Here is a 14,143-nt window from a genome sequence, read left to right on the forward strand (position 1 = left end):
TTCATGTTCACATTCATAAATTGTATTTTTAAAATTGTATCTTAAAATAAAATGGAATCATATGCAATCCCTTGGTTGTACTGTCGTCATTTCTCAACGTAGAATAAAAGTTCATTTACAGAACACTGCAGCTGCAAAATTATGTCACAGGTCCCAATTCAAATTTCAAGATGTACGCGTGAATTTACTGTGCATCTCCATGTGAAAAGAATGCAAGGTCAAAGGTACATTTGTACGAATCTGGATATCCCCTCACGGCTGCTATCTTGGGCCTCGATTTTCATTTATGAACATGTTGAAAGGATAGGGCAATTTTCATTTTGCAAAGAGAACTTCCATTTCAAGTCAATGAAAAACTTTTGAAGGGGCACCAAGGCCAAGATCAGGGGCAACGGGGGCCATGGCTTTCATGGCCTGCGTGTCATTCCAGGCCTAGGCCCAATTTCATAGAGCTGCTAAGCACAAATATTTGCTTAGCATGAAGTTCCTGTCTCCATAAAAACAGGACTTCCAATCATATTTACACATAATTTTCTGGATAAGCAAACAACAACTGAATACCAGTAACAAGCAATATGCAACAAATTAAAATTTGGTTGCTAAACCTGTTTTTATTAAGGAAGAAATTTCATGCTAAGCAAATTTGTGTGCTTAGCAGCGCTATGAAATTGGGCCCTGGTATCTGGTGTAATTCATGAGCCTTGAGGTGTGACTGTGGCCACAGATGTTCTTGCTAGTTCCTTGCCTAATGTTGGAAGGTCACTTACTGCGATACTTTCAGGAGACCCTCTGCCCAGAGAGACATGAGTAAGTTCTTGGTGTCTTCTTTAGGTAGCTTTAGCGTCTTACTCTGCACCCAGTCTGTAGACTCCTTGAGTTGATTGAGTGCTTCATGATACAAGACGGGGAACCGTAATCCATTCGACTGCAAATGGTGGGAAAATATTTCAAACTTTTAGAGCGATTCATTGATGAAGAAATCATTGTTTTTTAAAGGTGTACTTGTTAATTACTTAAACAGTTATTTTTGAATAGCTCCACTCAGTTGAAAAGCACACTGCAACAATAACAAAGAATGTATGATTTGAAAACGATTAGAGACATATAAAAAAACTAAAAGCAAACAAATGCCTAGGGACTGCCCAAAAGCGAACCAAATTACTATCCAAGGAGCAATCCCTTTATGTTTATAAATAAGATGTGCGAACAAATGGAGCACTGAAACAATATAACATGGCATCACAGGTGGAGCATAAATCGCATAATACTCAGTGTATGCAACTTAAAGGACGCGCACCTCAGACATTATCCTACACATAAAGTATCACTGACACCCTGACTTGCAAACTTATACTCCAAAATGAAGACTTACCGATCCTTGGTTTGAGCTCATCATGTGCTCCTCTCTGGTGTTGTTCAGCGAGTGTCTGACGACAACGTAACTCAAGCTCTGTCCGCACTTTCCGTTAACGTCAACATCTGTAGACAATTCTTCTTCATCTTCATCATCTTCATCATCTTCTTCTTCCTCCTCCTCCTCGTCATCCTCCTCCTCCCCCTCATCATCCTCCGTCTCTGTCATCACAAAGACATGCTTCGGAAACTTGAGTCTGACTTTGCAAGTCTCAGTTGGCATTTGACCTAGAGAGTCTGCCATGAGGCAAAGGGGAAGAGAAATTTCAATATGTTCTGTTGAGCCACCGTGGGTGAATAAGGACATATTGGTTTTCTTCACAGATGCAGGCGGCTTATGGAACGCAATGTATTGTTCATTTTGGGACTAAACTTTTGAAATCAGACCAACACAGACAGTTGCTTCGACCTTCCAAATCTAACACTAATTCTAGAGTCTTACGTAACATGGAAGATGTCGGTCATTTTATCTGTGAATACCAATTTCATTTATTGATTCTGGTTGTGAAGCCTTGAATCCTTGTGAAGCCAAGGACTCTTAGAAAAGTGAGCTAAATCACTGCACTAGCCAAGAACCCAAATGGAGAGGAGACAAGGAATTGCCCTAGTGCCCATGGCCTAGAAGGAAGTTTCAATTTTTAGCAATGAAGCTGATAAATAAAAATAATAAATAATAGGCAATGAAACTCTATAAAATTGGACTCCAGTATTAACATTTCTAGCCTAGAAAGAAATAGGCTAGACAAGGAAACAAGCTGTTTCCTCATAGCCTGAACTTACTTCCAGAGTCTGTGTGGTCCAATTTAAAAGGAGGAAGACGATTGGCTACAAAGTCCAGTACCATCTGATTGGCCGCTTGCTGGACATGATCTCCGATGTGATTGGAGAGTTGTCCGAGCAGACGCTGAAAGGATGACTTGCTGCCAGAGAGAGTGTCCTACGAAAGAGAAGAGGGAACAGTAGAACTGAGACAGAGACCTCGGGCAAATAATAATAGTAATAAAAATAATAGTAGCTTCCTATAAAGCGTGCATATCTTATCTAATCCAATCCGTCACTCAGTGACGCTCAAGGCACTTTGACATACAGTATTTTCCTGCACGATATGTGAGACTAATTTGAATTATGAGGCCTACTCCTTTTACATAGCACCATGTAATGGTTTACAATGTGCTGTGGCACAATGTGCTGCCCCAATCAAACCAGGAACAAGGGCACAAGTATCATGACAGGGTATTAAACCCACACTCTGCTGCTTACAACAACAGAGCTTGGGTCCAGTGAACTACATTTAGACCGATTGGCCACGACTTGCCACACACATGTAATTTTTTGGCTATTTTATTTACAATTAACACAGCGCCTCACAAGAAAAACAAAATAACATAAGTAGAAAACAAAACAAAAGAAAAAACCTAGAGGCTCTCAGTGGGGAAACAAAAACGTTTTGAGAGACCGCTTGAAGATCAGAGTAGACTCTGCTTCTCTGACGTCACAGGGCAGTTGGTTCCAAAGCTTAGGAGCTGCATTAAAAACTAGACTGTCTCCGGCCTTTTTATACGAGCGAGGAACAAGTAAGCGTGTGACGTCAGAAGCAGAGCGGAGCCTTCCACGGTCTTCAGAATGAACACTTGAAGTAGAAACTCACGCTGTTAGTAAGTAAATCCACTGGTACACCTTTCCTGAAATCCAGAGAGTTATTGATCGCGGAGTTGAGGACATTCGGAATGGCAAGCATCAGTACATCTCCAAAGGATCTGTCGAAAAACAAAAAAATCTCAAATGGTTTGGAATCGTTATGAGAGTACCCGGATTGAAGAGAGGTTAAATTTTGATCCACACTGTAGATGCGTTCGATTAGCTTCCCTGGCTCGACCCCGATCTGCCCCCGTACGTTCGAATAGCTTTGACGTTATTCCAGGGGCTCACCCGGGTCAGCCCCAAATGCCCTGCTTGTGGAACGGATCATTGGGGCTGACCCGAGGTGCATGGCGTCACCACGAGAGGGTGAGTGGTCGGCGAAGCTAATCGAACGCACCCACTATACTCTGTTCTTCAATCTTATTGTTGCGGCGACATTAGAACATAACTTACGATCTTTGGTAGGTACTGATGGTCACATGGGTTGAGTACGGAGAGTCATCTGGTGTGTCAGCCTGGTGCACAGTGCCCCGAGGGAAGTACATGAAATCACCTGTCTGCAGACAGAATTAACAGCTCATCAGCAATGACAGTGGAGGGATAAACATACTTCACATCGCATTGCCTACTGGCCTCGTCCAAATTTCATAGAGTTGCTTAAAGCCATTGGACACTTTCGGTAAACAGTATTTTCCAAAGGCCCACACACTTCGTGTATCACAATTTATATACAAAAAAACAACCCTGTGAAAATTTAGGCTCAATCGGTCATCGGAGTCGGGAGAAAATAACGGGGGAAACCCACCCTTGTTTCCACACGTTTTGCCGTGTCATGACTTGTGTTTGCAGTAAATCCGTAATTCTCGCTATCGAGAATTGATAATTGTTTTAATGTTTTCTCAAAAAGTAAAGCATTTCATGGAATAATATTTCAAGAGAAGTCTTTCATCATTACCTTCTGTAAACCCTGTAAGTTATTTGTAAATCTGTGAACTTTTATTTATTTTTCTGTTCCAAAAGTGTATAATGGCTTTAAGCACAAAAAGTAACTAGACATAACCAAATCATGCTTAGCAGAATAAGGTTTATCAGCCATAGTACCATGTAAAATCTGTGACTGGGTGCACAGATCATATTTGCTTAGCAGATATTTTCTGCTTAACCAGCTCTTATAACATTGGGACCAGATTAACAATAAATTTAGAAATGTGCAAGATAAAATGGCACAATAAACTAAACAAATGCACAACAGAAATAATGTAAAACCCTTAGTAATGGCAGACTCCTGGTATTTTGATCTTTCTTTCAAGTAGACAAAATATTTATTTATTTTGATTGGTACCTCTAGGATGAAGTCATGAGTTGGGAGACCGATGTCATCCTGATCCAAGTCCCTACTGTAGTCTCGTGGCAGTTCTTGTGGGGGAGCATACAAACGCCAATGTTTCCTCCCTTCCAACTGGAGAATAAGAACCTAGTTGGGAAAGGCAAGACAAACAATTTTAATTATTTTTTTTTCATTTCAAACTCACATTTATTTCCATACTTCATGAAAGTTTCCAAATAGCACATAGACAAATATAATATAAAAAAACCCTGAGTAACCTAAAACAGATTATAAACCACCTCTTGCTTGTTCTGTATTCTGGTTGGATGAAACACGGTCACATGGGATGAACTAATATAGGCTAGTGAGCGCGCTCTACTTTTGCGGCAATAGTACCAGAGCGGGCAATAGTCTTTGAATACATGTATAGTGCCCGCGGTAACAGCGCCCTCTCATGACTTGAACCGTGAACAACAACTACAAAATTCCTTTTTCTGTTCTTATTTGACATTTAAGACCCAGCTGTGTTATAAAACACATATTGACTGGCTTAATTCGGTAACTAGTGTTCGGTAACTAGTGTACCCCCTCGGGCCTGTGAGTGACCAGAAGAGGGGCCTATTTTCCCAAGGCCCGAATCTAGTCACTCAAAGTCCCTCATGGGAATAGACGTATACTAGTTACCTTGTTGCCAGTTACTATGTGTATAATATTTTTACAAGGCAGAAAACTAAGACTGGAGGCATCTTCTAGAAGCTGGGGCTTCTGGTGAGATGCCCGATGGACAGACTAACAAAAACAAAAGGAACAAGCAGGGGCACTTTCACACTGCCCACCCAAGGTCCCTATTCCCCCGGGGTTTCAGCTGCATGTTTCAAGAATACCCTGGGGTTTCACCGCTTAACCCTACTCCAGAGCAGGGTTGGCTATTCCCATGTATGCCCATTTGCCAGCCGTTGGTTTCACAAAACTCTTCCTAACTTAAGACTAATCTTAATACTTGGGACGAGTCCCGACCCTGCACTACTGTAGCATGCGGACCTTAAGATTAATCCCAAGTTAGGACGGGTTACTCGTCCTAACTCCAGATAAGACGAGTCCTAACTCTTTGTGAAATCGACTGCAGGGTATATCAGAGGTAAAGCGAACCAAGTGTGAAAGGGCTGGCCATTATTCCCAAGCGTTGCCCCTTGGCGAGTATAGTAGTGTGAACGGGGCTTATAATTACCTCAACATCGTCATAGTGTGGAGCCAGGCCTTGGGATCCTCCTGGTGTCATGTAGATGTTTGCTCCAACCAGAGAGTTGAAGAAACTCTCTAGAAGCTCACAGATTTGCCACAGCTTTTCCTGAGTGGAAGCAAACACGAAGAGCTTGTGAGACACAAAGTCGTTAAAAAGGGCTCAAGTTGGGGTAAAATTCCACAAGACTACAAGATTGTTATCGAACCAGATTAAATTGTACAAGACAAGAATCTGAATGAGAAAGAACTTTCAACCAAGTTTAACATGTTAACTTTTTTTTAACTGACCAAGCACTGAGGGAAAAATTTATCTTAGTCTTATGATGGGGAGTATAATTTGATACTTAACACAATTAAAAGACCTGACTCAAAGTCAACAATTGAACATCAATGTTTGGTAATTTAAGATAATAAACATTATTCCAAAATCTTCCATAAAGTGTGTAGGTTCTTGTGTGGTAAAGCATCTTGCTCAAGGACACACGTGCGACGACTGGGAGTCGAACCAACACTATGCCGACTAGAAACACCAGAGCTTGAGTCAGGTGCTCTTAACCGCTTGGCCCTGACACATACAAATCATTATTTTAAATTCACCCACATGTTGCAGCCTGAGTGGACGTCATTGGCTCTTTACCTGAAACCTCTGGGGCTGATGAAACTGTAGAGTTGCTTTCTTCTGGTCAAACAGAGTTTTGATTTTTCCGGCAGTCGCTCTGCCCGTCTTGTTTAAATCTTCCCGATTGGAGTCTACATATCTGTCAGTAAAAATACAAATTACATAACTCCTCCTTTCTACAAATAAGCAAACTTAATTAATGTTTTACCAATTAAAAAAAAGTATGTGAACAATATTGTTGGACTGATAATACCTAGAAAAAAAACAGTCGGCTCCAGGCAGAAATGACTTATATCCCAAGAAAGACTCAATTGGCTCAGAGCAGAAAAGATTAGTAAGACCTAGAAAGACCTAGTCAGCTCAGAGGAGAAAGGACTTATAAGACTTAAAAAGACAATTGGCTCAGAGCAGAACAGATTAGTAAGACCTAGAAAAACCTAGTTGGCTCAGATCAGAAAGGACTTACAAAGTATAAGACCTAAAAAGAACCATCTCTGCCCTCACAGATACCCATTTACACCCGGGAGAAGAGAAGCAATTACACAAATGTAGTAAGTGTCTTGCTTTTAAAAAGGACTTGAGCGTCATGACCAGGATTCGAACCCACACCCTGATGACTCAGCTACCAGAACTCGAATCTGATTGCACTCACACCATCCAGCAATAACATGCCACATTACAAGCTCAACAACTGTACCTGCAGACGTTTACGTCCTTCAGAAAGTCCACCTTCTTCTCAGAGAGTATCTGAAACAGTGCCTCCCTGGTAAAGTTAACTCCGTAATAGCTAGCCGATGTCTGATCCCCTCCACGATGCACAACCAGGGGTTTCCTCTCCCAGTACCCCTCAAAGAATGACTCCAGGCTAACCTCTGGGCTAAGTAAGGAACTGAAAAGCCTCTCTGGACTCGATACGTCCAGAGAATCAAAAACGCAGGATTTTTTGTCACCAATCTCCTTTTTAGCTTTTTTTGATATTTTCAGTAACTTCTCCTCTTTTCCAGACCTGTTCCCTTTTTGCTGGCCATGTCTTTCTTCTAATGACATGAATGAGGTTCTAGATTTTTTACAAGGAGGAACTGGGCTGTTTGCTGGTTCACTGATGTCACCACTCGACTTGCCTGGTGAAAACAAAATTAACAAAAAGTTTAACATGAGGCTTTGGACTTGTTGGATAATGGTAAAAATTGTTTAACTATTTTTCCAAAATATTACTTTTAAAGGTAACAATCTTTGAGGCTTTTTTAAAAGCCGTCACCAGGGAAGAAAAATCTTATTTGGTTTTCCCCTTTTACTGACTAAATTGTTCTACACACATGTGTGTGTTTGGGTTCTTTTGTTATTGTTTGGGTTCTTTTTTATTGTTCTACTGGAACTTTGTTTTGGACTTTGCTAGGAGTAGGGTAGGCCTACTGATTAGACCCAGTAACTGAGGCGAAAAACAGGAGAACAGCCCCCAAGTTACTGGGTCTAGGTACTGGTGGTAGGGTTTATTTATAAGAGTGTCGCGGCCAATTGGTTAAGAGCATCGAATTCAAGTTCTGGTGTTAAGTCAGCGGAGTGTGGGTTTGATTCCCGGTCGTGACACTTGTGTCCTTGAGCAAGATACTTTACTACAATTGCTTCTCTTCATCCAGGGGTATAAATGGGTATCTGCGAGGGTAGAGGTTGATATTGTGAATGAAAAGCTTTCGGAGCGCCACGGCAACTCGGGGCTGTATACTCCCTTTATGGGAGCTGAGAAAGATTAAAGGGATGTTTATTGGCCCAATGACCAGAGGACTAATTAATGTTTAGCGCATTGATACGTTTTTTTGTGAAATGCGCTATATAAGAATTTGTTATTATTATTATTTATATATATTACAATCAAAAGTGGTTGATACTGCACTGGGCTTGGGTTTTCTCCTCTTCCCATCAGCACGCTGAGATTCAAACTGACTTTCTTCTTCAACCTGTCCACAAAAATACAAACAGAAGAACAATACATGGACGATAGGGCAGTGCAATTTAAAAGTGTTATTAATTTTATGAATGTAGGTGATTGTGACAAACAATCAACAATGGCATTGGCAAACTGACAATGACGGATAATTACCACAATGACTCCAGTCCAGCAAAGTGGACAACCACCACCACTGCATGACTTGATCATTGGTGATTGGTTGATAGCACAACAAAATTGTCACTCATTGATTGACGTGACCATGGTGACACTCACAGTTACACAGTGACAGTGCATGGACAGTGACAGTGACACCGTCCACCGTCCCACGATCCATCATGTCCATGGAGGTGAACAACACCAACGACTGATCACAGTGTCAGCGGATCATGCCCTCCAATGCCCTCCTTACACCTACCTACCTTACGCTTATTATCACACGGCTGTGTGCTGCGTAGCTTGATTCTCCTCCCAGTCCCCTTACTACTCTTGCGGTCGGCCATGCTTGAATTTTGGTAGGACACACAGCAAAATAATGAACAAAACTAACCAATCTTCCGAATGTTTTCATACGCTCCTCGTCCACGTGCGCGCTGAATAGCGCCACCAATAGACCACTTTCAATAAGTTGAACCCTGTGGGTTTAACCGTGGATGGGGGTTCCCCTGTCTTGCCTGCCCCCCCCCCGACCCCCCCCCCCCCGACGCCCCCCCCCCCGGCTACTAAACTTTCCATCATTATTACACTCTCTATTGTCCTCAATACAAAGCTTTCTAAGTGGTATGTTCATAGGTCTCGTTGAAAGATTCAATCTGAACCAGCGAAATCAAAGTTCCCAGTTCGAACGGCCCTACCCTGGTGAGTGTTCACTTATGTGAAATTTCGATTGGGTTGTTTCGAGCGGGGAAGTGCCCTATATCTGAGGTTGGCGTTCATTGTGGCTGGATGGGATGGGCGTATTGAGCAAATTAAATCTGTCGTCTCGATTGCCATCGGATTAGTATTTCTGTGCGTGCAGTGTCGCCCCCCCCCCCCCCCCAAAAAAAAAAAAATAAAAAATAAAAAAAAAATAATAATAATAATAATAATAATAATAATAATAATAATAATAATAATAATAATAATAATAATAATAATAATAATAATAATAATAATAATAATAATAATAATAATAATAATAATAATAATAATAATAATAATAATAACTAGACATTAGGTGTTTGTGAACAAACACACAGCTGTTCCGTGTTCTTTTGCTTGAATTATGTGCTAAAATGACCAAGGAGCCTAGAACTGAAAAAAAAGTTTGAAATTGTTGAATAGTGTCTTGAGTTAAGGTGCCACTTCCGGTTGACCCCAAAGTAGAGGTCGACATGGGGTCACGGTAACCTAAGGCTAATCTCCAATGCCCAAGGGGTCTAAAACTGAAAAAAAGTTTTAAAATCGGTTGAATAGTACTTGAGATATGGTCCCACTTCCAGTTGACACGGAAGAAGAGTTCAAAATGAGGTCACGGTTTTTCCCAAAAAATTTTAAGTCCTAAGGAGTCTATAACTGAAGAATTTTTTTTTAATCGGTTGTGTAACTCTTGAGATATGGTCCCACTTCCGGTTGATCCGGAAGTAGAGGTCAACTTGATGTCACAGTTTTTCAAAATTAATGTCCATGCCCCACGGAGTCTTCACTACAGTGTAAAAATTGGTCCTGCACTCCTTGAGATATGGTGTTGCAAGGATTTTCAGTCACTCGTCAATAGAGGGCGGTATATAAGATAAGTGGTCTCTAGTTGAATAATGTAAAAACTTGCATTTGACTCAGGATTGTTTAATTTGGTTGGTTTCTTGAGTTCATGCTAGTATCTTTAGAGTCCATTGCCATGTGACAAACTACTTAAGGATAAAATCCTTTTATTTGGTTGGTGGTTTGATGTTTGATCTTGTTCGAGTGGATTTTACTGAACTCGTAACCACCAAACTCTGCACCTACGATCACCATTTTCGGCTTAATGTGCATGCGCGGAATAAAATGTGCGAGCTTGGAAGCACACAAACAAAAGAAATCCTTGCTAAGCAGTGTATTTTGCTTGACGTAAGCGCAGAATTCACTGCTTCTGCTAAGCACTGAATCTTTGCTTCCAGAGCAGAGGACGACATTGGGCCCATTTGCACAAGATTTTTCATAAGGTTTATTGCGATTCAGAACCGCAATGCATTTTGGGAAGGAATATGAGGCGGTTACTATGCAGTTTGTACGACTCGCGCTCGCAACGCCCTCTCTTGAAATTTTGCAATTCGCAATAAAACCTTAATAGGCAAGTTCCCATCATGATAGGCCTGGGTGACAAGTGAAATTTACAACCTCGACTAATCGCCCCTCAAACCCAACTTGGACGCTTGTCGCGATAAATTACGGATTCTCAAGACTTGTGACGCAAAGTGTTGCAAGCGCACGTTATATTATATGTTGCGAATAGTAAGAAGCAACACAACCAGTGTTTCACTGGACAGGTAGTCGGGACAATTTTTGTAGTCAACGTTTGAGCACGATTGTAACAGAGTAGAGAAAAATAGTAGTCGCGACTCAAATAATAATTTGTAGTCGCGACTTTAACACTAAAGCACACTAGTCGCCCCGGCCTACTTTTGCACGTAAGTAAACCACGGGTATTATCCTATGATTGCAAATCAAATTTTTAAGTCACTGTTGTTTTCAGTTTTACAGGACTTGAGCACAATTAGTCAACTGTAGCTTTTTTTATTGCGAATTGTGACGCTCAAGAACACATTCCCTGCTAAGCTGTTAAATACGCTTAGCGTAAGCACAATTCCATGATTACGCAAGCGTTGTGATTCTTTCCTTTAAAAGCCATTGGCCCTGGACCAAACTACACTAAAGATTTTTAAACACAAAAAGCAGCTAAACACAGCAAATACAAGTACAAGTTGTGAATCAAGGTATTCTGCTGATCTGCAATTTATTTTAAAGCAAGATGTTTTGCCTATTGATTATATAAGCAGCTCTATAACATTAAGCCACTATTCTGCTCAATTTATGCATTTTTATAAAGCAAAATGTTTTGCCTATTTATTATAAGCAGCTTTATACAAATGACCCACTCAACCACAAGAGAAACGTCAGCATAATAAAATCGCTGCTTTTGTATTCCTGCCAAAGAGTTTTTGTATGTCATGGTATAATTTCCGAAAAGAAAGCGAAATACTTGAATTAGTTTAGACAAATGGTCCCGGCGCAAACAAGGTGACTTCACCCGTAAATGATTCAAAATCCCTGGCGTTCTGTTTTCGTCGTCCACGCTCGTCGCCTGAAACGAAGCCGGTCAACTCGGTCCCAAACCAACTCGGTCCCAGTCATACGTTGACAGTTTTTTCACTAATTTCTCAAAAACTACAACACCACAGCAAGTAATATGTTAAGGGAAGCTTTCAACTATCACTATCTTCAAACTGTTTAAGTTTAGTGTAAACATGGAGGTAGAATGTGTGGACACGATGGTGTGTCGTCGTCGTCAAAAACCCCTATTCAATTGCGCACGTTCGTTAAACGAAAACCCTATGCCTTCGTGTACGTCCAGAACTCGGTTAGGAAACGAATAAAAAGAGAATTCGCTGTGGTCCAGAACGTAAGTAGAAAAACAACAAAAGGAGACTTGAGTAGACTTCTCTCAAGAAGTCACAACTCATGATAGGTACATACTGCATGGCATTTTCCATAGAGAATGTTTAACAATAACATGGAAGTGACTGCATCCAGTTATATTCAAACGCGCAGACTCATCTCAAGAAGTCACAACTCATGATAGGTACATACTGTATGGCATTTACCAAAGAGAATATTTAACAATAACATGGAAGCGACTGCATTCAGTTATATTCAAATGAAGATTACGTGGTTAATTAATTAAGATTTTCAATTTTTTTTACATTTAGAGTAAAGCTTATGTTCTAAGCTACAATTTGGTATAATAAACTCACTCTTTCGTATTATGGTTTGGGAGATTAGGCTTAAAGAAAAAACGTGTACAAATGCAATGGGGTTTTGGCGAGAAACAAAGAATAATAATAATAATAAAAATAACTAGACATTAGGTGTTTGTGAACAAACACACAGCTGTTCCGTGTTCTTTTGCTTGGATTATGTGCTAAAATGACCAAGGAGCCTAGAACTGAAAAAAAGTTTGAAATTGTTGAATAGTGTCTTGAGTTATGGTGCCACTTCCGGTTGACCCCAAAGTAGAGGTCGACATGGGGTCACGGTAACCTAAGGCTAATCTCCAATGCCCAAGGGGTCTAAAACTGAAAAAAAGTTTTAAAATCGGTTGAATAGTACTTGAGATATGGTCCCACTTCCAGTTGACACGGAAGAAGAGGTCAAAATGAGGTCACGGTTTTTCCCAACAAATTTTAAGTCCTAAGGAGTCTATAACTGAAGAATTTTTTTTTAATCGGTTGTGTAACTCTTGAGATATGGTCCCACTTCCGGTTGACCCGGAAGTAGAGGTCAACTTGATGTCACAGTTTTTCAAAATTAATGTCCATGCCCCACGGAGTCTTCACTACAGTGTAAAAATTGGTCCTGCACTCCTTGAGATATGGTGTTGCAAGGATTTTCAGTCACTCGTCAATAGAGGGCGGTATATAAGATAAGTGGTCTCTAGTTGAATAATGTAAAAACTTGCATTTGACTCAGGATTGTTTAATTTGGTTGGTTTCTTGAGTTCATGCTAGTATCTTTAGAGTCCATTGCCATGTGACAAACTACTTAAGGATAAAATCCTTGTATTTGGTTGGTGGTTTGATGTTTGATCTTGTTCGAGTGGATTTTACTGAACTCGTAACCACCAAACTCTGCACCTACGATCACCATTTTCGTCTTAATGTGCATGCGCGGAATAAAATGTGCGAGCTTGGAAGCACACAAACAAAAGAAATCCCTGCTAAGCAGTGTATTTTGCTTGACGTAAGCGCAGAATTCACTGCTTCTGCTAAGCACTGAATCTTTGCTTCCAGAGCAGAGCACGACATTGGGCCCATTTGCACAAGATTTTTCATAAGGTTTATTGCGATTCAGAACCGCAATGCATTTTGGGAAGGAATATGAGGCGGTTACTATGCAGTTTGTACGACTCGCACTCGCAACGCCCTCTCTTGAAATTTTGCAATTCGCAATAAAACCTTAATAGGCAAGTTCCAATCATGATAGGCCTGGGTGACAAGTGAAATTTACAACCTCGACTAATCGCCCCTCAAACCCAACTTGGACGCTTGTCGCGATAAATTACGGATTCTCAAGACTTGTGCTGCAAAGTGTTGCAAGCGCACGTTATATTATATGTTGCGAATAGTAAGAAGCAACACAACCAGTGTTTCACTGGACAGGTAGTCGGGACAATTTTTGTAGTCAACGTTTGAGCACGATTGTAACAGAGTAGAGAAAAATAGTAGTCGCGACTCAAATAATAATTTGTAGTCGCGACTTTAACACTAAAGCACACTAGTCGCCCCGGCCTACTTTTGCACGTAAGTAAACCACGGGTATTATCCTGAGATTGCAAATCAAATTTTTAAGTCACTGTTGTTTTCAGTTTTACAGGACTTGAGCACAATTAGTCAACTGTAGCTTTTTTTATTGCGAATTGTGACGCTCAAGAACACATTCCCTGCTAAGCTGTTAAATACGCTTAGCGTAAGCACAATTCCATGATTACGCAAGCGCTGCGATTCTTTCCTTTAAAAGCCATTGGCCCTGGACCAAACTACACTAAAGAATTTTAAACACAAAAAGCAGCTAAACACAGCAAATACAAGTACAAGTTGTGAATCAAGGTATTCTGCTGATCTGCAATTTATTTTAAAGCAAAATGTTTTGCCTATTGATTATATAAGCAGCTCTATAACATTAAGCCACTATTCTGCTCAATTTATGCATTTTTATAAAG

General features: G+C 40.6%; 1 protein-coding gene across 2 annotated transcripts; it reads right to left on the reverse strand.

The window, feature by feature from the left end:
* Positions 1 to 128: 128 nt before the first annotated feature.
* On the reverse strand, positions 129 to 8,764 carry LOC139946856 (ribosomal oxygenase 2-like). Of its 2 annotated transcripts, none has more exons than XM_071944597.1 (11): positions 8,610 to 8,764; positions 8,110 to 8,197; positions 6,940 to 7,363; positions 6,261 to 6,381; positions 5,610 to 5,729; positions 4,397 to 4,528; positions 3,508 to 3,611; positions 3,062 to 3,170; positions 2,194 to 2,350; positions 1,373 to 1,650; positions 129 to 925 (listed from the first exon to the last, which is right to left on the reverse strand). In XM_071944597.1, exons 1-11 carry the CDS (start codon positions 8,688 to 8,690, stop codon positions 764 to 766), a joined length of 1,776 nt encoding a protein of 591 aa, XP_071800698.1. In that variant the 5' UTR covers positions 8,691 to 8,764; the 3' UTR covers positions 129 to 763. The 2 variants fall into 2 exon arrangements, with proteins under 2 accessions (XP_071800698.1, XP_071800699.1); XM_071944598.1 differs by lacking the exon at positions 8,610 to 8,764 and adding an exon at positions 8,341 to 8,389.
* Positions 8,765 to 14,143: the final 5,379 nt, after the last annotated feature.

This window comes from Asterias amurensis, chromosome 14 (genome assembly GCF_032118995.1).
Source record: "Asterias amurensis chromosome 14, ASM3211899v1".
Classification (NCBI taxonomy): Eukaryota; Metazoa; Echinodermata; class Asteroidea; order Forcipulatida; family Asteriidae; genus Asterias; species Asterias amurensis.